This window comes from Lytechinus pictus, chromosome 11 (genome assembly GCF_037042905.1).
Source record: "Lytechinus pictus isolate F3 Inbred chromosome 11, Lp3.0, whole genome shotgun sequence".
In the NCBI taxonomy this organism is placed as follows: domain Eukaryota; kingdom Metazoa; phylum Echinodermata; class Echinoidea; order Temnopleuroida; family Toxopneustidae; genus Lytechinus; species Lytechinus pictus.
Window position 1 is genome coordinate 28,351,639 of NC_087255.1, and position 27,921 is coordinate 28,379,559.

The window sequence follows — 27,921 nt, forward strand, 5'->3', positions numbered from 1 at the left end:
TTGTAAAGAATATACCACAACACCTGTTGATGGAACCACATCGTGCTGCGTACGCCGCGGTATTGCATGTACGTATGAACACATCCTGCACAGCTGTTTGTTTATATTTCTCCAATCTGTCACCGACTGATAAATCTAAACATGATGTACATGTAGATGATATTCATTAGGAGGACCAGATGATGGCAATTTTACGGAGAGTACGGGGGCTTTTCTGGATTGTTTTGGTGATTTATATTCCCGCGGTTGTCCAGTCACAGAACTCGTCTACGACATTCACAACTTCCAGTAAGTTTTGCCGTAAATTGTATTAACGTGTGCGGTGTAGAAAAATCACTGATTGTATCACAAATTGTGTATAACCAGTGAATGAGGCCTGAGGAAGGTCTTGGCAATTCTTGGCCAAACTTTCTACGTGGTATCGAGTAGCCAGGCGGCTTCTTGAGAGTAAAAATAATTTACTAACGTAGGCAGTAAGCCTACGTTAGTAAATGATTTTTACTCTAGAGTCTCTAACCCAGAGAGCTCCCGTCCGCGCAGCGGGCGGGAGCCCAGAAGCTCACAGTGTATTCTACCATTGCCACCGGACAAGGGTGATTTATGGTCTAAATATTTCTCCAAATGAATTGTGAAAACAAAAAGTGTACAATTACCACGATTATATGGATGAAGGTCTAGCGAGTGGCAGATTCCTGACATCTGAGCACAGTCTGGAACCTCAAAAAAACGAAAAGTTCTCTGCTTCTACCCCGTCTCGATCGGCCATTTTTGTTAAAAATCGTAACAAAACGGCCGATCGAGACTGGGTAGAAGGAGAGAACTTTTGGTTTTTTTGAGGTTCCAGACTGTGCTCAGATGTCAGGAATCTGCCACTCGCTAGACCTTCATCCATATAATCGTGGTAATTGTACACTTTTTGTTTTCACAATTCATTTGGAGAAATATTTAGACCATAAATCACCCTTGTTCGGTGGCAATGGTAGAATACACTGTGAGCTTCTGGGCTCCCGCCCGCTGCGCGGGCGGGAGCTCTCTGGGTTATAGAGTCTCAAGAAGCCGCCTGGCTAGTATCGAGTACTGTAGACCAAAAGCTTCGGTCTCTGTTATGAGTTATGTTGGTTCTTCCGCTGAACTCCATTGGCATTGGCTCCAGCTCCACTCACCAAATACGAGGAGAAATTAAAAATATAAAAAATGTTAAAAAACTCCTCGAAACAGACGGCTACCAGCTGTCTACGAGTACTGGTCCCTGTAGTACTGCTGCATGTGTAACTTTGATTTGAATTGGACAATATTTCAAACTGAAAAATATAGTAATACACACAAGTATGGAAATTATGCTTTAGCATGGCAGTAGTATTCACAATGCAATAAATGTCTGAACATGATGAGGCTGAGAATGAGAAATGTTTTAATTGGAGGTGACTGAGCTGATTGAGTTTTATTTCTGAACTTTTGTAAACGAGTATTAAAGCTGAAAGAGATATCCATTTTTGTCATAGATTTGACAACTAGGAATATATGATGAAAAATTATGCACTAGCTAGGATTTGTTAGCCAAGAATTCAATATTGTAATTTCCTTCTTTTTTTTTTTTTTTTTTTTTTGGGGGGGGAGGCAATATGTCTCTATTTTGACATCTAAGAAATACACTTTAGGGGTTAATTGCTTTCAATAACCTGGGAGGGGGGCAAGGGGAGAGGAAGGGGGGTTCCAGCCCGAGGGGGGGGGTACTCGACCAAAAAAATAGTAGGTATGTGCCGCGGGGGAGACAAAAAACAGGGGCCTTGGAGTGGGCTTATTGTAAAATGGAGGGTCCTCGGAACGGGCTTCGGAACTACAATGTTTGTGAAAACGGGGTCCTTGGAACGGGTCGCTTGCGTATGCATCGCCATCCCTATGGAACGTGCATGCAGCTAGCCCGGCGGCATGGGCGGCGGGTGCGCTAGCGCAGAGGCGATTGTCGGACAGCGCTTTTGGTCGCTTTTCACCAAAATTGCGGCTCATTGGAACGGCTTATTATATTCACTCGCGTTCGTAATCACTCGCGTCGGGTTGGTAATCACACGCGTTTTTGATTTTTGGCGATTTTTTTTTTTTCGGTGCGATTTTTTTTCTAACGGTGTCTTCAATGAGACAAACGTACTGGAAAAATAAAATGAAATTGAAATTCGAGTTTCGTTTTATTTTAAGCTGGTAAGTGCCTTAAATAAAACGTTCTCGACCACTGTTTTAAGATAACAAGCAAATTTTGACTACTGTTTTAACATAATCACATTCCACATCTTAAATCTTAGAGCCATAGGCGGCGGAAGCGGGGGGGGGCTCCCCCTAAAAAAAGAGAGAGGGGGGGGGGGAGAAAGGAAGGGAAAGAGGGAGAAAAGAGAAAGAAAGAAAAAAGACAGACAGAAAGAAAGAAGCAAGGAAAAAAGGAGAAAGAAAGGAGAAAAGGAATAAAGAAGAAAAAGGAGGAAAGGCTACTCTCGATTTAGCTTTGCCTTTGGAGGATTTTCCTGAAGTCTGTGGTATTCTTTATAAAGCATAGTGAGGTGCTACAATTTCATAATATCACTATTTATTTGCTTCTTCCTTTCTTTGTGAATTATTCTACACTAACGTAAAAATCAGGGAGGAAAAAAGTGCTGAAGAAGAAAAGCAAGAAGGAGGAGGAGAAGTAGAAGAAGAAAAAAGAAGATGGAGGACATAAGGGGGTAAAAATAAAATTAAAAAGAGAAAATTGAGGGGAGGATGTAGAAGAAGAGAAAGAGAAGATAAAATAAGGGGAAGACTGAGAAGAGAAAAGGAAGAAGTGAGAAGGGAGATGAACAATAAGGACAAATACAGAGAAATAAAAAAAAAAGAAATACAGAGAAATTTAAAAGAACAAATAAAGAGAAATTTAAAAAAAAATTAAAAATGTTTGAAAATAACTCCTCAAAACAGACTGCTGCCAGCTGTCTGGGGCGGATCAAGCTTGTTATCTATTCTTGGTACTTAAAACAGTAGTCGAGTACATTTTATTTTAAGGCACTTGATTGCCGGCTTAAAACGAAACTCAAATTTCCCTGCATGTCTGTTTCATTGAAGACACCGTTAAAAAAAAATCGCACCGAAATAAAAAAAATCGCCAAAAATCCAAAACGCGAGTGATTACGAACCAGAACGCGACGCGAGTGATTATAAACTGCCATTGGAACGGCGTAACGGAAAATATGCGAAGCTTCGGGGAGGATTTCTTCTTTTTTCTCGATAAGAAGAAAATGCTATGCTTTGAAGCGGCTTTCTTTGTTCTTTTTCTCAATAAGACAAAAATGCTATGCCTTGGAACGGAAATTTGAGTGTAAAAATGGGGGTCCCCTCCGCTTCACATACCCACTATGCATTATATACTGAGTGCCCCCCCCCCCCCCCCCCGGGTTCCAGCTCATTCAAACTCCCGAAGTCAGCACAGTCTGTCCCCCCTTGTTCCCAACCTCCCTGTTACTGGCCTATATACATGTACACGTAGCTGTCTTATGTGTAGGCTTGTACATGATGTTTTTATTCTTATTTCAGTTTCATTTTCAGTTTTCTTTTTTACCCTGCTAGTTAATTAATTCAAATATTAATTAAGAGTTATACTATGATGTTTGATGTTGTGTGGTGTTTGTTGTGTAAATCTCGGAATACGGATGCAGGATGAATCTATCTTTTTGTAAATTATTGTCCAGTCAATGGGCTTACCCAAGCAATATATTGTACAAGGTGATGATTATTTGTAACATTGGAGGCCATGTGATGTATTCAGATTTGGAGTAATTTCTGATGTATAGTGAGTGATTGTATTACTGACCAGCCTTATATACCGAACGCGTGCATCATACGCATCAGAAAAGAATTCCATACATGTACGCTCAAAACTTCCTTCCAAAGGGAACTTGAATAGAAAGATGATGAAAAATAGTCAAAAACGCATTTTCAAACTCTTTATGTTCTCAAAATGATAATATGGTCAACATAGCTCATAAGTGATTATGTTTGAAATTTGCAAAATGTTGTTTTCTCAACTTTTCCAATAGAAAAGACACGTTCAGTAATACAGTACCTTTTTCAAGTGACCAAAACATTTAACATGCGATGAGGGGTCTGATTGGAAGCTGATATCGTAAAAAAATAAGAATGATTTTGGCCAAATTTTTCAAAATTTATATTTTGTAGGTACTTGTGTAGTTAGGCTATGGTGAAACTTTGGTGAATTTCATGAGAATAATGTGTTTGATATGATTGAATTCATGAAAAGTGTTCAGTAATACGATCCACTACCAGTACCATATACATGTACAGTAATAGTTGACTAATGATGATTGATCATCAGCCGCAAGATCAATTGCAAAGCTTTATATTTCAGGGACCAGGAGAAAAAGTAGATCTCTGTCTCTCTCTAGTATCAGCCATACAGTATTACACATCCTGACCATTTATCATGAACGGTTGGTGCTGTAAGAAACAAGATCGAGATGCACTATTACAGGACAGACTTTTGGGGCTCAATGATAAGATTGGCCTGCAATGTACTAGATGTAATATATCATGAAAATGGAATCCTATTTATTGTATTATAATTTACAAATATTCTCAATTAACAATATAGGCCCCTACTACAAAAGATTAAAGTATTTTATGTGTACATGTATGTCACTGTTGCTCATTCTCTTTGCTGTGTTTTACCTCCAAAATAAAATGTCTCTCGGACACCTCCCACACCATCTGTTAGTAGATCAATACTTTACTATTTGATCACAAATCCGTAGCACTACAGTCTACACGCAGCCTCCAACCTTCAAAGTAAACTGCAAAATTAGTATCCACTGTACTATGTGTATGGCCTTCAAATTCGGAAGGCATCAGCTGTCAAAACAGTTCCGTTCCATGTACAATTTGCCTATTTAGGCCTACATGTACATGGCCCCTCTGAAGTGTAAAGCCTAGCAATATTAATCGTACATTTGATTTATGATAAGTCATTATACACGAAGATCATTACAATCAATTGTACATAGTATGCCAGCCCCAAGATCAACTGACAAGCTTTATATTTCAGGGCTTGGGAGAAAAAAGGTTTGCAACTTTTTGATTGCTTGGGAAATGCATTATGAGTAACTTCTGAGCTAATTCTAGAAATATCTGTCTTATTGATCATCATATTGTTTTGGTTATTTTGATAAATTTTGCCCCCAAATAATAATATCTTGCCACTCCTGGCCTCTTGGGGGAAATTTCACAAAATGCCTTTACACTGTACATCCAAATCCAATTAAATTTCATTACCCCTGTAATCAATCCCTGTTATCATGCACATTTTGCATTGTCATACAAAATAAGAAAATTTATGAAATTTAAAACAAAAATTTTGTAAGAATTACAAAATTAATCTTAGGCCCAAGGGTAGAAATTAAAAATAACAACAACAACAAAAAGAAAAAATGTGATCTAACTTTTATGAGGACCACTTTAAGTCTCTCAGTTAAAATGAAACCTCTCTTAATACCAAAGTCCAAATGATTTGAAAAGTTCAATAGCAGTAGGATTGGATTTAGATTTAATTTCTGCCCAACCTCTATTCAAAAGAAGCTAGGGCATTCACACCCACCCTATTAGAAAAATCCCTGCAAATTACTTTGCTTTTTTGGGGACTCAAAATAACATGTTTTGCACTTGTATCTAAATCAGATAAATTGTTCATAGTGATGAACCTGTACTAAGACTTGCTTTTTAATTTTAGGATTACCATTCGCCTTTCCTTGCATCAAAACTGCAAAAATTCTAATATCCCCAAGATTCCCCCACCCCCACACCCTTTGATAAATAAAAAAAGTTAGAATAAAAAATTTACAAGTGGCCTACCTACTACATTACAGGTACACATGCTTAGGGAATCATGTTATGATTCATTTTTTACTGTCACACTGGAAAAATGTTATTTTTTTGTAGTATTTTTCAGAAAATACCAAGTATTTTTTTCTTAACCAGGCAGTGTGAAAGCACCTACATGTATCTTGAAGAACCATTAGAAAACCTTAAAAGTGTATATATAATAACAAGACATGTTTTAAGTCAACATTGTACAAGTCATTGACATTTACTTGACTCTCAGGAATAACCTATCGTGGAGGAGACTGGTAAACAATAAAACATTTCTTATCTTGGGATAGGGAGATAAGATTTGTTTTAAAATTTAGGCTGGGTGCATTTCGCAATTGATGCTGGTACATATGGTGCATGGTCAAGTGGTATATTGGACTCCAATTATTGGTGAGATTTAAAAACTGATTATACTGTGGGTTAGTTAAATTACTTTGGAATAGTTGGTATGTACCTGTATAATTGTTATTATTAGGCAAGTACATGTTTTTATTCGTACAGAACCTGAGCCAAAGTTGAATTTTGTTTGATGAGTTGGGTATGATTAATTTATTCAAAAGATTGATTTGTAATCATTTAGAAATAGAGAAACGATGTAAAAATGAGAAATTGTGTGGTTTTGAAAACAGCATTGTTGAAGAAAACATCTCATGTTTTGTATGATATTGTTTACATATTCTGTAACTATTTTGACATGTGAACTTATTTATCAATGATTTTTTTAAAGAAAAAAAAAGGTATATGTGTACACATTATGGAGAATGGCAATGATATAGATTTGTGCTATTTGAGGGGGGGGTGCACATGATGTACAGTATGCCCCTAACACTAACTCCCGAGGTTTTTTTTTTTTTTTTTCTTTGGGTTTTTTATGCTACCAGATTTTATTTTGATCAGGTGCATGCAAAGGGGGGACCTTTTATATTTTTAAATACTTTTCAGAATATTCAAAAGCCAAATTTTTGTAGTGATGAACATATAGGGGGTTAAAATAGGGATACCTGAACAATTTTGAGAGATTCCTATATGCCCCCTCTTCTGAGAAATCCATTCAGTTTTAAATCAATTATTATTTTTATTGTGTCATACCATTATAGTGATATCCTGTGTCAGCTCAGAATATAGAAAATTAATACTGCATTTATACATGCAGGATGTAATATTTTTATTTAATGTCATTTCATTTCATTCACAGCTTCCAATGAAACAACGACAGTGCCTCTTCCAAATACATCTCAATATTCAACGGTCGTTACTGAGTTAATGACGGAATTTTTTACGGTCTATGATGACATAAACGCAACAACTCTAGAAACATCCACGGAGCTTGAAAGATCAACACGCACAGCTAGAGATACCGATGAAAGAGCCTGTCGCTATGAACCATGTCTAGGGAATGGGGATTGTATGTTAGCTGATACTGCTAGAGGTTATGTGTGTGATTGCAGACCGGGTTACTCAGGTACATTATGTGTTTCTTTAATAATAAATCACTTCAAAATTTCCAGATATGAAATTTAATGTAATTCGGAGTCATTCTAAAGCTGGGTTTTAAAAATAAGATTATTAAATGGCTTTGTATATCCTTCATTTTTCGTTAAAAACTTTTTTTCTTGTCAAATTTTGCCTCGGGGAATATGTGCCACCCCCTTAGGAAAATCCTGGATCTGCCCCTGTTTACATCAAATCTAATTTTGTCTAAATTGATAAATAATTGTAGCTCAATTGGTAAAGTAATGTACATGTAGAAAATGTAAGTAGCGAGTTAGAATTTATTTGTTTCATACCTCAATTAAAAAAAAATGATCACACAAAGAAAGAATACTTCTTTTCCAGAACTTTTTGCTTTCAGTAAATAAAGTACAGTATAGAAGCAGTAATTACATTTATCATTATTCCAAAATTTTAAATGGATTCAAAGAGAATCTGACAAAATAACCCTTCAAGTGTTCTTAAGTACCGTAGAGATGAAACACGTATGCCAATTGAATCTGGTAGAAAATGATTATTGTTAATTATGTAATATCGGAGTAAGCTATTGTTATTCAAGCAGTTGATATTATCACATCACTTATAAAGCTTTCTCTTCTATATATTTGCTCACTGCAACTGCTTTAGTTCAATTGTTTTTTTGATACACCCTGTTCTTCCTCCCGCAAACTGAATATTTTATTGATTGTGCTTTATTTTGATTTGTTTGTAGGGAGAAGATGTGAGGTGTACACAGATCCATGCTCATTGAATCCATGTTATGAGAATGAAATATGTGAGACTATTATTGACGCAGACTACACATGCACTCCCTACAACATGACTACGCCAGCACCTCCACCACCAGTGAGTAAAAACTTTGTCTAAAGTTTAATTCATTTTAGTGATTGAGTAAAAGAATCCATGGTAATTCACTTTCCTGAATAAAAACATTTTCATAATAAAATAGTGAATACCTATTTTTGATTTGCAGTTAAAACAAAAAGTTTTCATATTTGGTAAAACTTGGCATCAAGTGTGTCACTTTGAACCTTCTTTTGTGAAGTTATTTTCTCTTTGAAAAAAGGAAAACTTTGCCTATTTTTATTCAAATCTAAGTCACATTCAATTTTGGTATAAAATACATGCAGTTTTTTTTTTAAAAGATGTTTACCATTTTGAAAGTTTTTTATCATGCACAAAGTTATTCATGCCTCTATTTTTATACTTTTTATCAATACACTAGTACACATTGCAATACATGGGGCATGGAAGACATCTGCCCCCTCTGATTTTTCAAAAAGTTTAAAAGCAAAAAAAAAAGGAAAAACTAAGTGGATAATGAAAAAGAAAGAGGTTTGGATAGTATACATGTATACAGTGTTCTAGCTAGACCCATTTTAGTGATGGTCACTATTTCACAGCATTACAAAGTTTTTTTTCAGGCTAAGTTAGAGGTCTTAAAGCCAAAAGTGAAGGAACATCAATGTAATAACAATTTGACATTAGCAAATCTTTGAAAATATAAACAAATATTCATCAAATATACAAATGTTTATTGTTAATTACTCAAATAAAACAAGATTAAAGATGGAAATTAATGCAATCTGAGAAATATTTCTCCTCTTTTCTAGGAGTTAGTTTTGAAACAGTTTTCATTTGAAATTAGTGGAAGGAAGCAGTGTTTTTCATGAGTGGTGATCAGAAATCTTAGTGTGCTGGTTGGGCCCGAGCACTTTTATCCACTGTAGCTATAAAACTGCAGGTATACCTCAGTCAACAAACAAAACTGATGCCATTTTTTAGTTGTCTCATCAAACACTCTACATGTATAACGCCACTGCTTGATTCAAGCAGGAAAATATCTTTAGAAAGCTACATGTGGTGGTAAAATGACAGAAATTACACTCAGGGTAGCCAGTTTGTGTTGTACAGATATTTGAAAAATGTGTGTAAAGTTCTTAGTATTACTAGTATATAGTCTGCAGGAAATCTTCAAATGAAATTTAGCTCAGAATATATGAATTGTCACTAGAGATCCCAGTCATGGATTACACAAATATTTACCTACAGTTTAATATCATGTAGAATTTGATTGCATGTACATGTACATCCGTCTGAAATAGAATCACTGCATATTTGGATACCATCCATTTATCTAGATGCAAACATACATTTAATATAACTTTTCATGTGTGTCATCAACAATGGGGTTAGTATCGCTTTTGTGCAAAACCAACCCATTTTGTCTGTCTACGGTGTTTTACCTTCTGCCAAATGTATATTGTGTTATTTTTTGTTTGGTCATTACAGCATTAAATGCAAGAGAGAGTTAGAGAGATGGGAGCTAGAGAGAGAGATAGATTCTGCTTTAAGAATCCCAGAAATCACATCAAGTGATGTTTCAAGTCCTCTAGGAAATAATAAGTTACACCCTCGTATACTTTGGCTGATGTGCTGTGAGTTTTATAGAGAGAGGTGAATTACACAAAATATTTGATATCTACTAATGTCACCACCACCCAGTGGCGGATCCAAGGGGGGCACACCCAGCCCATGCCCCCCCCCCCCCTTTGGGAGCTATAATCAAAATTTGTAATTAAAGTATACCATTTTTACCCAAGTAGGGTGCCCCCTTTTAAAAGTGAGAACTTTTTTTGGGGGGGGGAGGGGTTGCTTGTCAAATTTTCCGAGAAAAATTACCTTCAAGTTTAGGTGAAAACCTTTTTTTTTTTCTTTTCTTTTTTTCGCTTGTCAAATTTTCATCGGGAAAATGTGCCCCCCCCTTTTGGAAAATCCTGGATCTGCCCCTGCCACCACCATTACCATCAACACCAGGCACATTCACCATTATCACCATCACCGCCATCAACACCATCACCACCATTATCACCACCACCATCACCACCACCGTTACTATCATCAACATCACTCCTCATCTACATGTACTATACTAAATGGATACACATTTTGAGCAAAGTAATTGCAGCATTGAGACCTCTTCCATATATTAGAAAGTGGGCATACTGATTGTAAATATTGACAATAAAGTGCATATACTTACCTTTTCGGTACAGCTGGCAACCATTGTGTTTATCTTGTATCGATAGTGTGTATTCCTCAGGTATCAAACACACTGTTTAATTATCATCTCTTTTCCACCTTTTGCTATTTGAGAATAGGACATCCCATAATGTACAATGTACGTACAATAAACAACACTGCATGGCACGATGCATCTATATTCATCAATGACATGTGACGATGATAGACCGAAGGGTCTGTAGATTTATTATTGATCAATTTAATGAAGCATCGATGCATGCATACTAATGAGATTGTCGGCCATTAGGGAGTACATATTTAAATTGCAATCATGTGTCGTATTAATTAGTAGAGTTTCACTATGAATACTTCATCTCTCGTGATTATGCAACTGTGCACACGGATGCATGTGACTTATACAAGCATGGTAAGCTTTGTGATATATTTATATATAGTATAACAGATCAAGCACTTATTAAATAATAATTGATATGACATAATTCACACTGCTATCAGAAAAGAATATCTCAAAAACTCTTTTATTTGTAAGAGTCTTTAAAAATATTTTGGGAAAGATTGTGATTTTGTTTTGCTGTTGATATAATTTTGAATTCTGATCTTTGTAGCTTAAATTAAACAAATCATATAAAATGTAATTGTGGAAAGTGTTTTGCTGATACTTGTTTTGGCCATGCAATACTTCATGTACATGTATTCAAGTGGTATCACATTATAACAGTTATCTTTGTCATGCACGAGGCCTACCATAAGAAGCTTATTCAATATATTCAATTCTTATTTGTTTAATTTTCAATCAAACATAATAAAAGTAATATAAATCTGATACATATTTGTTTGTGCTATTAAAATAATAATAATAATGTAGGATTTGTATAGCGCACGCGTCCACCTTGCTAGGTGCTCAAGGCGCTCCTATATTACCCCGGCTAAGCTAGTCTACCGATTCTGGTGCGCACGGCTTTTTGAGGAATTACTTCCTGCCGGTACCCATTTACCCCACCTGGGTCGAGTGCAGCACAGTGTGGATAAATTTCTTGCTGAAGGAAAACATGCCCCTCTGTTTGAAAGGCGAGAGTCAGAAGCACTAGACCACGACACGCCCACAAAATGATAACATATTGTATTTGAATTGTGTTTAATGGGCCCACTTCATGTTTGAGTGGTGCTTATATAGCTAGTACCAGTAATTGACATGGTGACATAGATTGGTGTAATATTTCATTTTTCCCAATATGTTTGTATTCCAGGTTCAGGTACTGATAGCATTCATCTGTGATATTAAAATGCATTTGTTCACTGATGGGTGTTATCAGTTAAACTACATGTACATGTATCATAACAGGGATTTTGAAGTGTCATTGATATTACTATCTACACGAGTTTGATATCGTATACAGCCTGACAACTTTTATGTAAAAAGTGAGAATGAGATAGGGATAAAAGGGAGAAGGAAGAAGAGAGAGGAAGAAAAGATAGAGAAAGAAATGTTAAATGGAAAAGTAAACCAGTAATATCACATTGAAGTGAAAAGTGAAGGAGGAAGAAGAAACAGTAAAGAAATATGTAATGGAAAAGTGATGTTTTGGTATGCTTAATGTATTTGTGTATTAATTCAAAATCACCCTTCCAATGAAACCTGAATGACCAACCTCTAAAAAAATTCACTTATTTTTTGATAATCTTTGATAACCTTCATGTTTATTTGTACATGTACATGTATGTTGCAGTTGTTTTGTATTTTTTGCTGCTATTATTAACCAAGACATCAGGTTGAAATTACCCATGAACCTGGACCCTGTATCATACAGCTTATAAATTCATCAATGGAGCTGTTTTCTTTGATTTTTTTTCCTTGTGTCAGAGGTTCTTTATTCATTCAATCGACAACATGTACATGTATTAACATCCAGGGTCTTTGAGTCAACATCCGAGATGTCATATCTGAAAGAATTTCATTTTTAAACATATAGAATAATATAGAATAACTATGCCATATGGAATAACTGTTGTATGGTTTACCTTGAAAATAATTAATCATATACATCAAATAGATTGCATATTGAGCATACACTAGGACTGTATTCATATCTGTTGCTTTTTCATGTGTGAAATCAAAACCAGCTATTAATAATTTTTCGTTTAAAATAATTTTTTCTTTAAACATTAAATAAATCAAATCCACAAAACGTTTCCAGAAAGGCTTTACGCTTGGGCATTCTAAAACAACATGAACAAAGAATTCTGTCATTTTACAGAAAATAAGTTGTCTGTTACAATTTTCCACCTCCACAAGTTGTATCTAAACTGTTTTCTTTGATTGATTGCATTGATTATTGTGTATGATCAATTGCTAAAGTAAACTTTATATTGTTTCTCCCAGGTTGAGGTGGGTGGGAAAAAATTATGCCTTTAAATACTTGAGCATTTTCTTTTCTTTTCTTTCCCTTTTTCCAGCCAAAACCACTATCACTTGGTACAATAATCGCATTCATGTTACTGAGCGTGCTTCCAATTCTCTTTCTGCTCTTCACCTTATGGTTATTATGGTTGACAACATGGCGTCACATTCACGACGAGCCGTTATGTTCATCAGGAACGCATCGCTCCAATGGAAAATATAGACAAGATAACGGGGATGTCTACTATGATGTATACAATGTAAGTCATGCACACTATGTCATAGCTCCATCTGGGTTATTCTATTGGGTTGGGCCACAAATTACAATGTGGCTAATTTTGATGTGTAAACATGAGGAAGCTACATGTAGTCTCCTGCCAAAGTAATCCATGTTTGATTATTTTTAAATATATTTTATGGATTTATTGCACTTCATAAACATTTCAACAATAGACATCATCTGTATCTATCATTGGCAGTAGTCTTGGGTCTGAAATTGCAATACATCATGTTGAACACAAATGATTTGCTGAATTGATTATTGGTAGATATTTGCCTAATGTAAATGAGACACAGATTCAAATTTCAAACTTCTATCAAATTTAAAAATTAATGGGAAGAATGTCTATTTATTCCTTTCCACTTGATATGAAATATGTTTCATTGTAAATATAAAATTATATAGATCTATATCTTAAACAAACATTGAAACTCAATAGACAGAACAACAAAAAATAAATTGTTTTATAGTTTTTCTCAAAATTTCTCCCTCTCAGTTAATATACATGTACATTCAACCAAGTCAAACATTTAAAGTAGTTGAAAGTGAGTTGTACTCACAAGTTTACAAATTCATCTTTTTTTTTGGGGGGGGGGATCCACACTCAATATAACCCCTTTTCTTTTTGTGGATAATTTTATATTCTCAAATTTTCTTTGAAAAAAGTTATGTCTTTAGTTATTATTTTCATTGTAACATTATTAAAGGGATGGTCCGGGCTGAAAATATTTAAATCTTAATACATAGAGTAGAATTCACTGAGCAAAATGCCGAAAATTTCATCAAAATCGAATAAGAAATAATAAAGTTATTGGAGTTTAAAGTTAAGCAATATTTTGTGAAAACACTCGTCATGAATATTCATTAGGTGGGCTGATGATGTCACATCTCCACTTTCCGTTTTCTTATGTTATTACATAAAAATCATTTTTTTATCATTATTTCATACTTGTGTGAATAATATGTCTCCATTATAATGAAATAAGTTGCAGCAATAAATATCTAATGCACTAAGTCAGTTGACAATCCAATTTTTCTAGTTCTTGGAGGAAAAAAATTGAAAAATAAACCTATTTTCATATAATAAAATGCAAAGGAACAAGTGGAGATGTGACATCATCAGCCCACCTAATGAATATTCATGACGACTGTTTTCACAAAATATTGCTAAACTTTAAAATTCAATAACTTTGTTATTTGTTATCCGATTTTGATGACATTTTCTGCATTTTGCTCAGTGAATTCTACTCTATTTATTAAGCTATAAATACTTTCAGCCTGGACCATCCTTTTAATGAAAATGATAATCACACTACATGTACTTACAGTAAAAATTTATATAATCCTTCTTTACTGTCAGTTTGTATACATTGTATGCATTGTATTAATGTTTATGGTTTGTATATTGTACTGTGTAATGATTTTATGTTTTTAAATTGAGTTGAGTTGCAAAGATATAAAACCAAACTTAAATGAATCATTGAGCTGTTGATGAGATATGTAGATAAGAGAAATCTCGCTTTGATATTGCAGAAAAGGGCATCAAAGATCTACTTAATCTCCAACGGTAACGCTACGCATCGAACACAACACCTTGAAGATAAATGGATCATTCCAGAGAGCGAGGTGGAGATGGGAAAGCTTCTCTACAGTGGAGAATTCTCATACGTATGCGAGGGAGAGCTCAAGCAAGGCAATGATGACCCAATCAAAGTGGCTCTTAAACTATTAAGGGGTATGTAATCCCAGGACTGTTTTATGAAACAGACAGTGATTTTAGATTACTGTTTTTCGCTAAGCCAATCAGGTACACTTAGCTTATAACAAAAAGTATCTGAAAATCATTGATTGTGTTTTTATGAAATGCTCTACAGAAAGGCCAATGGTAACTCGAAAGATGAAAACTTATACAAAATGTTGGGAGTGATAATAGTCTGCAAAGATGTTGTTTGGGGAAAGTATTTAACATTCATTTTCAGAAATCTTTGAAATTGCTCATTAGTTTTTGTTTATGGGTTATTTTTCTTGAAAAAATGACATGTGCATGCATTTTCTTTTTATTGGGGGTGGGGGCTGAACATGCTCAATAATTCTCTATCATATGGTTACATTTTTGAACAAGGAGGGGCTGAATAAAGGAATAAGAGAAAAGTTATCTTGACAATTTTCATAATACAGATTTATGTTTACTTTGAAGAACAATATTAGCAATAATACAATCTTCAGAATACGGCCAGGGAGAGGTGGGTCATTACTTTCTTCTGTTTTCCCTACTTTTTGCATTTTGAATATTCAAGGGGCTATTCTGCAATTTATCTAGGCCAATCTGGACATATGGGAGCACTATTCTGTATACAGTATGTTTTTGCGCAGTATATGAAGTGCTTGTAGCATTTGTGTTTTGATCGGGTAACCAGCACTAATTGACCTTTTGTTGTCAAATCATACAAAAAAAAGGAAAATTTGTGTTTTTTCATGGGTGCATGGAATTGATCTACTCTTCAAAATGTAATCAATTCAAGTGAAAAGCCTGATTATTTTGCTTGAATAAACAAAGTTATATTTGAATGGGTTTATTGTTGCAAATTATTTTGTCTTGTCGCTTTTCAGATGAATTATATAAAGAGTAAATAACAAAAATGAAGGATTTTCAAAGATTAATTTTGTTTGTTTGCTTTTCAGATGAGAATGATCAAGAGTCCATAACTGAAATGAGGAATGAATTCCAAGTTCTAGCAAACCTTGGCAAACATCCAAACATTCTCATGCTACTGGGACAGTGCAACAGAGTCCTTGAACAATCAGGTAAATCTTTGAACAAACATGCGCCACAAAAAAAATCATTGGATTTGAATTCTAGTTAAATATCTCCTCTCTGAAAGAGGGGATTCTGAGCTTTAAAATTATGTATAATATGCCTCCGTTGGATTATCCTAACCATCTTTACAAAGAGAAGAATTTTCACTACCATTATTAGGTGTTATTTTATAATTATGGCATTAAAAGTTTATTGAAAGTCTATTGAAAACATTTACCTACCGGTACTTATGCATATGTGTGAAGGTGACAAAAAGAGGATTAGAAATCAATACAGTTTTTACACAAGTAATGTAATTCTCAAATTAACCCCAAAGTCAGTGCACGAAAGCACATCATGTTCACTATTATTACCCAGAACTAATTTCAAGGGCTTACCTAGTTTAAAACTTAATGAAAGTTCTAAGCGAGGGGAATATTTCCACTGTATGCAGTCAAAATCCATCTCAATTTTTATTTTTGAAGCCTATATGAACCCCTTTGCTTCTCAAAAAGAATCTTGCTGTGCAACTTGTTATGGGTTATGAGTTTGGTGGTCATGTGTAAATGTTTTTGTATTTTACACAACTCTGTATCTGTATGTTTACCTAAATAGTTCAAACCTGTCTGGTTATGGAGTATGTTGCTCGTGGTGATATGCTTCGAATCCTTCGTCGATGTCGAAGTCGAAAGCGAGATCAACCTCCTCTGGATCCGTTGCCGCAGGATGAATTACTTAACTTTGCCTGTGATATTGCGCAAGGAATGCGACATGTTGCTGCTTTGAGAGTAAGTTACAAAGGAATGCTTACCATGGTTGGTACAAGGGTTGCATAATGAGGACATTTATTAGAATATCAAAACCTCAATGTATCAATTATATTGGTTTACAGTACATCAGTTTGCGCAGTATTGTAAAAAAGCAGGGTGTTGATATCTTTTCGACATCAAAAATTGCCTAAATTGGCTGTATAGTCAGTGAAGGAATGCTGTAAATCCAAGGCATTATCTTTATTACTGCAATCGAGCCCAGTAAGGAAAATGGTGATAACCTAAACCAATTTTCCCCATCCAATACAACAAGCCTATCTTTTTAGATTGTGTCATAAGATGTGTGAGAGCGTGTCAGTGAGCAGCATGGTCAAAAAAATTGCATATCCTAGTGAAGAAAGTTAGGGGAATGATTCAACCCATCCCAAAGTGTTTTAGGATTAGTTGCCGAAGAAAAAAATTTATTTGTGAACATTGTTGAAATTGTTGATATACTGTGCAGTCAATATCACACGGGATATGTCTAAAAACTGTACCTATGTATACATACATATATATAAAGAGGGTCATCTAATTGGTAGAACTCAAAACCAATTTTCTACGGCGAGTCTGCACTAGTCTGAAGAAGCTTGTAGAAACAAGTAGGTGAAAGCTCACAAGGTAAAAACCAAATTGATTTTGAAAAGATGAAAATTTGTTTTATTGTCTTCATGTATCTCAAAACAAATTGCTGTAACTTTTGTTATTTTCTTTTTTTAGTATGTGTACATGAACCTGTGTGCCAAGAACGTCCTTATTACCTTCCACAACAAAGCTAAATTGTGTGATTTCAGCATGGCTACCGAGGTTCAGAAGCCGTTGATACCAATACCATTTTTGGAGCCAAGAAATGTAAGTGATTGTATTCTTTGACTGCTTTCTCTGCGTGTTGAATGGATGATGATTGTATTCTTTGACTGCTTTCTCTGCTTATTGAATGGATGATGATTGTATTCTTTGACTGCTTTCTCTGCTTGTTGAATGGATGATGATTGTATTCTTTGACTGCTTTCTCTGCGTGTTGAATGGATGATGATTGTATTCTTTGACTGCTTTCCCTGCTTGTTGAATGGATGATGATTGTATTCTTTGACTGCTTTCTCTGCTTATTGAATGGATGATGATTGTATTCTTTGACTGCTTTCTCTGCTTGCTGAATGGCTGACTAATAATTACTGTACATCATATTGGATATCTCAGAATGGGACACCAAAAATTCTCTACGAGTTTGGGATGAGTTTAATATTGGCACTGATGAGTGGATTATTTCTGGTATCCCACGAAGAAGAGCTATCCAATATTATTATTATCTTTATTGATACTTATTCCTTAGACCTTGCAATACAGAGCAATCTTAGGTAGACAATACATAAGGCAAGCGAGATTATTCCATAGCGCATCACATAATTGTAATCGAAATCTGTATATTTGCCCTGCTGGTCACCTTCGATAGAAATATTGACCAGCTGGTCCAGTGAATATTTATGGTGCCCTGTCATGGAATAGATGTTACATGGATATAACATATGCGGGACTAAGGTAGCGATCGTTTGCAATTGATCAACACTCGATATCAAGTGGAAACAATTTTCGGACCGCGGATTATAAAAAAGTGCAGTGAGTCCGGTCCCCAGTTAGATTTAACGTTAGATCTACAATACTTCAAAATGGAGCCTGGATTTGTGTTGATGAGCATGCAATGAGGAATTTTGGATGATAAGGTTAGGTGAGTAGATCTAGTCCAATTAGGCCCTCAACCTAACGTAGTAAGTTAACTGCTAGGTCTAGCCCAATAGATGTAGGTCTAACTTTTTAATGTTAAAACTAAGAATAGTGCTAGAGTTGGTCCTAGACCCGGTTCGACAACCACCACGTTTGCCGCCACCTATTCCCGCTTGTCTCATCCCAAGTTAGATCAAAATCTGCACCTGATCAAGGCTCAATGTTCTCAGTCTGCCTTGGGTCCTGGAAATGGACCTTTGGAATGTGATTGAAATACCGGTAAGTAGGGTCTATAGGCTATACCCCGTTGGACAGTTTTCCTTATATTTTATTCAAGGCTGGAATAATCTAGATCTATTATTTCTAGAAATCTAATGACTCTTTATCATTCAAGGCTATGTAATATAAAATATATTGACTGATGGGGTGTGTAAAATAACATTCTTTGCCTTTGGACCGCCAAAGGATTTCTATTTTCCCTCATGATCATATTTTCCCTCAGTCAGTGCTGCGTGCTTGGGAAAATATAAATACTGTGGTCCAAAAGATTGTTATATTACCCACTCCTTCAGTCAATTCTGTATAATATTTAACAACTAGTTTGTAAGTAAAGCCTATATGAATTTTGACACCTGGGCTTGTTGCATAAAACTTTTGCATTTAAAAAAAACTCTGGCAAACTAAATTATGCCATTGACACTTACACATTAAAGAACTCTGGCAAAAAGATTGCCAGAGTTTTTTTCTTTTGTGCACCAGGCCCATAATGAGTAAAGCCCATAAAGCTGTTCGTAGAGCTACCCATGACTTTGTGCACAACTTGAACATGTTCTAGGGTGCTAAGTTAATAATGTAGTCATGGTAGGGATTTATCATTTAGTTCAAGACAGGATGATCAGTTATGTGTAAAAATCATTTACAACTTATGAACAACTTTATGAAATGGTCCCCTGAACCTGAACAATATTTGTTAATATATACTGCTTCTTGAATCTTCTTTATCACATTTTATGTTGTTTACAGCGTGGAATGAAGCGATGGATGGCATACGAGGCTCTATTGGAAGGCCAATACACAATGAAGAGTGACGTGTAAGTTTACCGCATTCCTATAAGGAGATGGGTTCCTAGGAGGAGCTTGGAGGTGGGGGGGGGGAGGGTATTACTGGTTGTTCAGATGAATGACATCAAGCCTTTTTTGAAGGCCAAGAATTGCATTTGAATAATATAGTCTTAAATCAGATGGGGGGAGTGCACAAATATAGAATGATCAGGGGCCCGTTTCATAAAGGCCTTGCAACTGTTGTAACTTTGCCATAATGGAATAATAGACTACCATGGAAACCTTGATTTTGATTGGCTGCTGAGCCCTGTTGCCATGGTAGTTGCCATTATGGCAAAGTTACAACAGTTGCAAGTCCTTTATGAAACAGGCCCCTGATAGTATGGATGGAGTAGGGGTTATGGGGGCGAGGTTGGATGGGTAGCTAGTTTGTTGCAAGACCAATGCACAATTATAGAAGTATTGAAAAGTTCATCCCACCGCTGCCACCACAACATTAATCAAACACAAGATGATAAACTAGTATGAGATGATAAACCAGTGATGAGAGAGTTTATTGAACCAACTTCATCAGGCTTTACCTCACAGAAACAACTGCCGTCCGAAAGGGCAGATATAACAATCATTCACAGAGGGCAGCATTACACAATCGTGAAAACATAAACATATTGGCAATGCACATTCTATTCCACAGTCATCACATTTATGGAGTGTGGGTTGGGTTCAGGGGGAGGTGTATTAGCCTGTTCAGGAGGCATGGTAACTTAGTAGAGTGATTGTCTATATCTATCAATAGAAACATCCATCTATTTATCTATTATTAATGTTATGTTGATTATACTCTTCCTATTTCTCTATTCAGCTGGTCATTTGGCATTGTACTCTGGGAGATAGTAACTTTAGGTGAGTATACAAGGAAAGCACAAGTCTTTCTTGATGACGATGACATACAACACACCAAATCCACCCTAACCACCTTGTATAGTGCCCAAGATGTAATGGAATGTAACTTGTTGTAATAACAAACTTTCAATAACAGTTCAAAACTAGAATCATTCACTTTGATTGTCTGCTAGTAAATTTGTAATAGCAATTTTGCAACTGTACAACAAACCTTTATGAAATAGGGCCTGGTTGGTGTTTCATAAAGCTGTTCGTAAGTTAAGAGCAACTTTAAGAATGGCTGGTGAACCTTTCTTACACGCTAAATGATCAACAATGAACATATAATGGTGAACATCATTTACCACAAGAAAGGATTACCAGCAGCTCTTAAAGCAGCTCTTAAAGCAGCTCTTAAAGTCGCTCTTAACTTACGAACAGCTTCATGAAACAGCCCCTGTGGACCTGTAACACAAAGGTTAGCTATTAATAGTTCAATGAAATGGCCTATCAAGATCAATGTTGTATGTGCATTTTGCTCAGTAGATTCACTAGAAATCCATCAGAATTGTTCTTTCAAATTAAAGATTTATTGCTTTCCTTTGTGTTACAAACCTAGGTCATACAAAGGTAAAGATCTAACATAAAACTTTCAAATTCAGATTCTGATAAAAATCTTTCCTTAGTCATTCAAGCATGATTTTTATTTCAGTTTGATTAGAATAAACAATGCATTTGGTTTTATCCTTTTAGGTGGGGTACCCTATGCTAACAAGCGTGAATCAGATGTCATTAATGAGCTTCGTGATCATAATCGTTTAGAATGGCCTAAGCATTGCTCACCAGAGCTGTATGATATCATGTTAAGATGCTGGCACAGAAGACCTGAGAGCCGACCGACCTTTGATCGGATCCTCAAGGATATTAAAGCACTCAAGAAAAGTGGAACGGTAAGAATCATTCTCTTGCAAACTTGCATAATTCAACCTTCCAATAGTCAAATATTTGCCCAGTTCAAGACACTTTTCAGACCAGATAATGCAAAATATGTCTTATATACCTTTTCGAAGTCATAGTTACCTGGTAATGATTTTGGTTAAAAGTTTGAATGCTTATTCATCATTAATGCAGGGTTGAAGTGACCTTCCCACCTCTTCCCATTGTGTTCTCTTTTTAGTTTTCCCTCTAAAATTCTTCTTCTGCTTCCTTCCTTTTTTCTTCTTCATGACCATCTTCATTGTCATTGTTTTCTTGTTCTTATTTTCTTGTTATTTTCCCTTTGCACTTTCTCCTGATCCTATTTCTCTTACTTTCTCTTTCCTCCCCTTCGTGGTTTTTAATTATTTCTTCCTTCTCCTTCTTCATCCTCCTTTTTCTTCTGCTTCTTGCTCATCTCTTTATCTTACTTCTTCTGTTTTCACTTCCTTCTTCTTTTCTTCTTCCTCTTAATTTTCTGATGATTTTTATTGATTTTGATTAAGATTTTTCATTAACATTATATGCACAATCACGACAAACAAGTTTTTATTTTCTTCACTTTGCTTTTATAGATCTTCTGTATGTACAGCCAAGAATCAAGAATCTCAAAAATATTCTCTTTTCTTTAGTCCATTTTCCTCTGCTCTTCTTTCTATCCCTTTTCACTTTTAAAAGGATTATGACTTTACTTCTTGTTGTTTTGTTTTTACAACCCAAGATCGATTTGAGGAATTGTAGTTCTTCACACCCTCTTTCCATTTGTCCATTTTCTACTGTTCTTTCAATCTCCTTTCACTTTTAAAATGATCATGACTTCACATTTTCTTTATTGTTTTTTTCTGTTCAGCCCCAGATAAATCTGAAGGACTACACATATCAGATGTATGCACCGATCAGACTAGACTTAGAGACAAGCAACGGACTGACAGACTCATTTGTCTAACCAACTCATCATCATCATTTAAGGTCTGAGCTCATGTTTTCAAGCTTGTAAGTCAAGAATTTAGGGGAAATATAACAGTAAGGGAAATGTATATTGTCTTTCATACTTAATCTTAATACATGGTATCTTGAAAATAACAGGAAATTTATGAGAGTTCTTTAAAACATATTTTCTTGTTGATGTTGTAATACATTATTTTGTGTATTGACAATTATATATTCTTAAGAACATTTTGGTAGATCCAGAAGAATTTTGAAATTTGAGAGTATTTATTGGAGATAAAAGTGCCTGATTTTATTGTTTACATTCCACATTGTTTTATGGATGATATGAATGGATGTATGACTGATGTCACAGTGATTAATGGATGGGATGTCTTAATTGGTGATATATGTAGATCTTGAAGAAATTATGTAGAAGTAATGTACTTTAGCTGATCAATAGAAACAATTATAGTATTTTGTTACAACTCAATATTACGTATTTCCATATTTACTGCAATATGGTGATAAGTCCTGTGCATGTGCATTGAGTATTTGTTCGACTGTGTCGTCCTGGTGATTAGACCAATTGATTTGCAATGACCGCTTGTTTACTTGGCCACTATTATCATGGTCATTATCCGAATAATGCTTTGAGCATTTATTTAATTGTGTTGTCATGGTTTTGTGTACGAAACATTCAACAGGAAATCTAATTTCCGGAACAAATAGTATAGAAATCAGTTTGCCAAATTCCAAATTCAAAATTGAAAATAACGAGTAGTTAGCAATGCTGTAAACTTTTTTTTAATATAATGAATGAAGAATTAATGGTAATTACATATATGATGTTGATTGATGAGTTCATTTATTCTAGCCGCTATTTTTTGTTCTAATGTAAAACTGAGCTCCCAATATAATTAAATATTTTTCACATATTCATTATTCAAACATAATGTAGAATATATAAATCATTTAAAAAAAGTAAAAGAGCGATTTTTCTTATGTTGAGTAGCAACTACAGTTTATTCCAAACTTTTGAAAGAAATAGTGAAAATGAAATGGTAATCTTCATGAATTGCTGTAATTAGCAACTTTTAATATCATATGGCCATGAAAAATATATAGTATTCAATGAAATGTGAATTAATTCATTTTCTATTAATTCTTGAAAACACACATGGCATTGTTACATTACACAAATGATATTGTTCTATATATAGTATAGTATTTCACATACTAAAATATACATCTTGAACAGAAAACCTATTTGTTGAAACAGCTTACCATACTAGTGCATTGGCATACAATTTGTACGCTGGCTTAGATGTGATAGCCACTATAGTTCCTGAAAAGTTCCTACTACCATATGAATTTTGATGTGAATGTTGAAATTACATGGGTTACAGCGGTATAGCACCATTTTCATGAACGTAAGTCTAGGGTTCAATAATTTGTTGTGATATTTGAAAGACTTACCGTATACATTGCACATGGATTACACCTTGTTCATTTACTCATTGCGATACCTTGTTTTCCCTATACTTTAATCAGTCTTTTGGCCAGACGATATATGCGTAGTATGCATATATATTTGAAATGCGGGTAAGGAACCTTGTCAAAAGTGAAATCTGTGTCGTTCCCAAAGAAATTCTTCAAGCAACCTTTTATAACCAATCCTAACCATAGACATAATAGTGGGGCATGTGTTTTGGAAAACTGATATGACATTGCATAGTCCCTGTATAGCGAGATTCCTGCTAAGTTTATGGTTACAAGTTTGTTCATGTCTTTTGGCTGGAATCCTGCTTTAAGGATGTTATGCATCTCTTCATTGGGGCTTTTTTGCAGTCACCATTGTTTCGTCTGTGGTAACTGTGATTTGTAATGAAAACCTGCTTGCAGCCGGATTTCTGGGGAAAGATGCAGCTCCGACATATATGAAAAGGTGCCTTCAAGAAACAGTACATACAAGCTGCCTTACAGTAGATTTTTTTACAAAAAGACTAGGGCCCCATTGCTTATAAGTTACTATTATGGTAACTTTGCCATCCAATGATAATTACCATGGTAACAATGCTCATCAACCAATCAAAATCAAGGATTTCATGGAAGTTACCATTGGATGGCAAAGTTACTGTGATAGTAACTTTTATGCAACGGGGCCTTGTTGATATTGCTGAAGTGGTAGCCCTGTGTAAATAAGAGGTTTTACTTTCATTGCTTTTATAATATTTATCATAATTATATTCTTGAAAAGAGGCTGATACTCTTTTTGCATTTACTGGTAAATGTGCTTACTTCCATTGTATGTGCCTTGAAAAAAATATTCAAACCTAGTCTTTCATTCACCTTCAATTCATGTCTGTCTTCCAAATACCATGCCACATTATAGAAAATGAAAACTTCATATTTGTTGGATGATAACGTCATGACATTAATCAGTAGATATATCACAATGGTCTTCCACACAAATTGACTTCCATTATGTTAGAATTTTCTTCCAAACTTTGTATTCAAGCAAACTATTATAACTTCCAAATTTGCTATTATTGGGAAAGACTGACATATATTTTTGTATGTAAAATTTAATTATGTATCAATATATTCAATCTCTATTATATATTCAGTTTTGAATAAATGTGGTATGTGGCAGTACTAATCATTGACCATGATCATTTTCACCATTTATTCTGACAGAAGAGTACCTGTATCAAGGAAAAAACAATTTTTTTATGCATGTTTCAGTACTTACCTTTTTAGTGTAGGGTGTAAAAATATGGCCTGTGCCAAAGATGAAAGAAATTGACACTTAATCCATTGTAAACTAATGGGGTGTTGCAAGAAACTTGCGATCAATTGCAAGCCAATTTTTGGTCCCCAACTCAATCATATGTTTTGCAATTAATTGCAAATTAGTGATTGATTGCTAAATTGCTCCTTGAAACAAGAAGTTTAATCTGATTTGCTACAGCTAACGTTGGTCTATCAGTTGTGAATTTGCAACAGAATATTTGCAATTGATCGCAAATATTTTCTTGCAACACCCCCTAAGAGGATAGGAGTGAAAAAAGTTCTGTACATTATCTTATAAAACCCCCAAGCTGTTATACCATGAAAGCTGATCTTCTAAGTTTGTCTACAAAATATGATGTACAATTCATAAGAAAAAGGTTGCAAGAAGCAATTATAGTAACTAGTATCAGTAACCAGTGCAACTGTAATTAAAAGGTGAAGTATTAAAACAGTTTGATTTTATAATATTCCTTTCAATAAGTTTCTCTTTGTTCACCACGTAGCATGATAATATTGAATTATATTATTTCTACTTTAATTGAATTAATGTTTAAAGGGATGGTCCGGGCTAAAAATATTTATATCTTAATGCATAGAGTAGAATTCACTGAGCAAAATGCTGAAAATTTCATCAAAATCGGATAACAAATAATAAATTATTGAAGTTTAAAGTTGAGCAATATTTTGTAAAAACAGTCGTCATGAATATTCATTAGGTGGGCTGATGGTGTCACATCCCCACTTTCCGTTTTCTTATGTTATTACATAAAATCATATTTTTTTCATTATTTCATACTTGTGTGAATAATATGTCTCCCTTATAATGAAATAAGTTGCAGCAATAAATATCTAATGCACGAAATTAGTTGCCAATCAAATTTTTCTAGTTCTTGGAGGAAAAATTTGAATAAACCTAATTTCATATAATAAAATACAAAAGAACAAGTGGAGATGTGACATCATCAGCCCACCTAATGAATATTCGTGACGACTGTTTTCACAAAATATTGCTAAACTTTAAAATTCAATAACTTTGTTATTAACTTATTTGTTATCCGATTTTGATGAAATTTTCGGCATTTTGCTCAGTGAATTCTACTCTATTTATTAAGCTATAAATACTTTCAGCCCGGACCATCCGTTTAACATAGATTCTTGCTTGCTTATTTGCAACATTGGGGAATAGATAATATACTATCTCAGAAATGTTTTAACCAACATATTGATGAACCAACCAAACCTTGTTTAAAATATCTCTATTCGATTTACATTACACTTAACTTTCTATTAAACAACATGATAGTTTGTTCTGGCCCAACTGAATAATGTTTTTTAGATTAGATTGACCTATCAATGTCATTAATAGTATTATGATTATTAATACTGAATGTAATTATTTTTCAAGCCTTGAATGAAGCCTGTATGTAGCTTAAGTGGTTGAAGCAAGTACTATCTCACCTTATACAATGCTATACTAATTTATCGGTCAATAAATATATTTTGGTGATACTGGAACTGAAATGTTAAGATGTGTTTTGTTGCTTTGTATATTTATATCTGAAAAGCTTGCTTGCATACCAACTTAGTAATATAATAGCTTCATTGATAAAGGTCACACACCTCTAATTAGGTCCAGTCATATTCCAGGATTCCCTTTGACCTGTAGCTAGATTGATATGGTAGTCTGGTATTAGAATTCACCCTGGGGTTTGAATATAACACCAAAGAGTGTCCATAACAAACAGAATAACACTATAAAATAAAGACTGGTGTAAAGTGCTGCCCTCTCTGAGTGGTGTTGTGTTAACTCTGCTGTTTGTGCAGTGTATACAGATGAATAATTACAGGTGTGCAGCATGCAGAGTGTAAAATGAAAGCATCTTGTCAGTGATTTTTAGTGTCAAATTTGCTCTCAGCCAATCAGATGCATGGATTTCAGTAGCTTATAACAAATAGTGAACACTACCGACCACAATCGTCTCATGATATATTCCCCAAGAGTTAGAAAAATGGTGATACAATTCTGAGACGTAAATGTACACTCGGCAGAAACCAAGAGGTTTGAATACCAATAATCTCAAAGATAATAATCATGAAGCATGAGTACTCGGAGGTCAAAGGTGAGCAATAAAGGTCACTTTGCCTTTGACCTCGTGTGATGAGGAAAAGTTCATTGATGTGAGATTTGTGTTTGCTGATGGTGCTGATAGTTGAAGATACCATAGGTGTCATTGTAGCTGGTATTCGCCACCAAGTTTCTTCATCTGATTATTCTAAGCAAGAAGAAAAAAACGTATTTCTTGTCAGGTTGTTTGTCATCGTTGTCTTTGAAATTAAATTGCCAAGTGTGTTCAAATCATAAAGATATTTCAATAAAATATTGTAACTGGTATGCATTTCTTAAGTAAGGATCAAGTGCAGTAGTTAATATACAGGATCATATAACTTCCAAATTTGAAGAATGTCACTTCCATCTCAATAGGCATACTTGCTTTTTATTCCTTTTTTAGGGGGAGAGGGGAACCTTGTAATGAGATGTCCCTAAAATTGCAATACTCTGCATGAGTGGTGATTCCAGCAATAAACATGTTGGTGATATATATGTATATACTTTTTTTTTTTGGGGGGGAGGGTGATCTACCCTTGTCCCTTGAAAGGAATGATATCTCAATTCTTCATTCATGATACTTGGAATCCAGTTTTGTTGCTATGACTGACAAAACTCTGACAATCTATCATGTTGTCATTTTTTAAATTTTGTTTTAAAGGTACTTGAAGTACAGTATGTGGATACTATTTGAACACGATACAAAAACAGTCTTTAGCAAAACTTTGT

The 27,921-nt window shown here is 34.8% G+C and overlaps 2 protein-coding genes across 2 annotated transcripts in view; one reads left to right on the forward strand and one right to left on the reverse strand.

Annotated features, from left to right (window-relative positions):
* Nucleotides 1-26,600, forward strand: LOC129271118 (fibroblast growth factor receptor 3-like). Its single transcript, XM_064106269.1, has 12 exons — nt 1-288; nt 7,097-7,363; nt 8,105-8,238; nt 12,892-13,095; nt 14,649-14,850; nt 15,798-15,920; nt 16,528-16,700; nt 17,442-17,573; nt 19,467-19,534; nt 20,368-20,408; nt 21,141-21,337; nt 22,213-26,600. The coding sequence occupies exons 1-12, from the start codon at nt 180-182 to the stop codon at nt 22,306-22,308; spliced, it is 1,746 nt and encodes a 581-aa protein (XP_063962339.1). The 5' UTR covers nt 1-179; the 3' UTR covers nt 22,309-26,600.
* The window catches only part of LOC129272078 (uncharacterized oxidoreductase YjmC-like), an 11,446-nt gene continuing 9,698 nt past the window's right edge, over nt 26,174-27,921 (reverse strand). Inside the window, exon 9 of the mRNA XM_054909315.2 lies at nt 26,174-27,358. Within this exon, the coding sequence (XP_054765290.2) occupies nt 27,314-27,358 (45 nt within the window). The 3' untranslated portion in view covers nt 26,174-27,313. The remainder of the gene's footprint in view (nt 27,359-27,921) is intronic.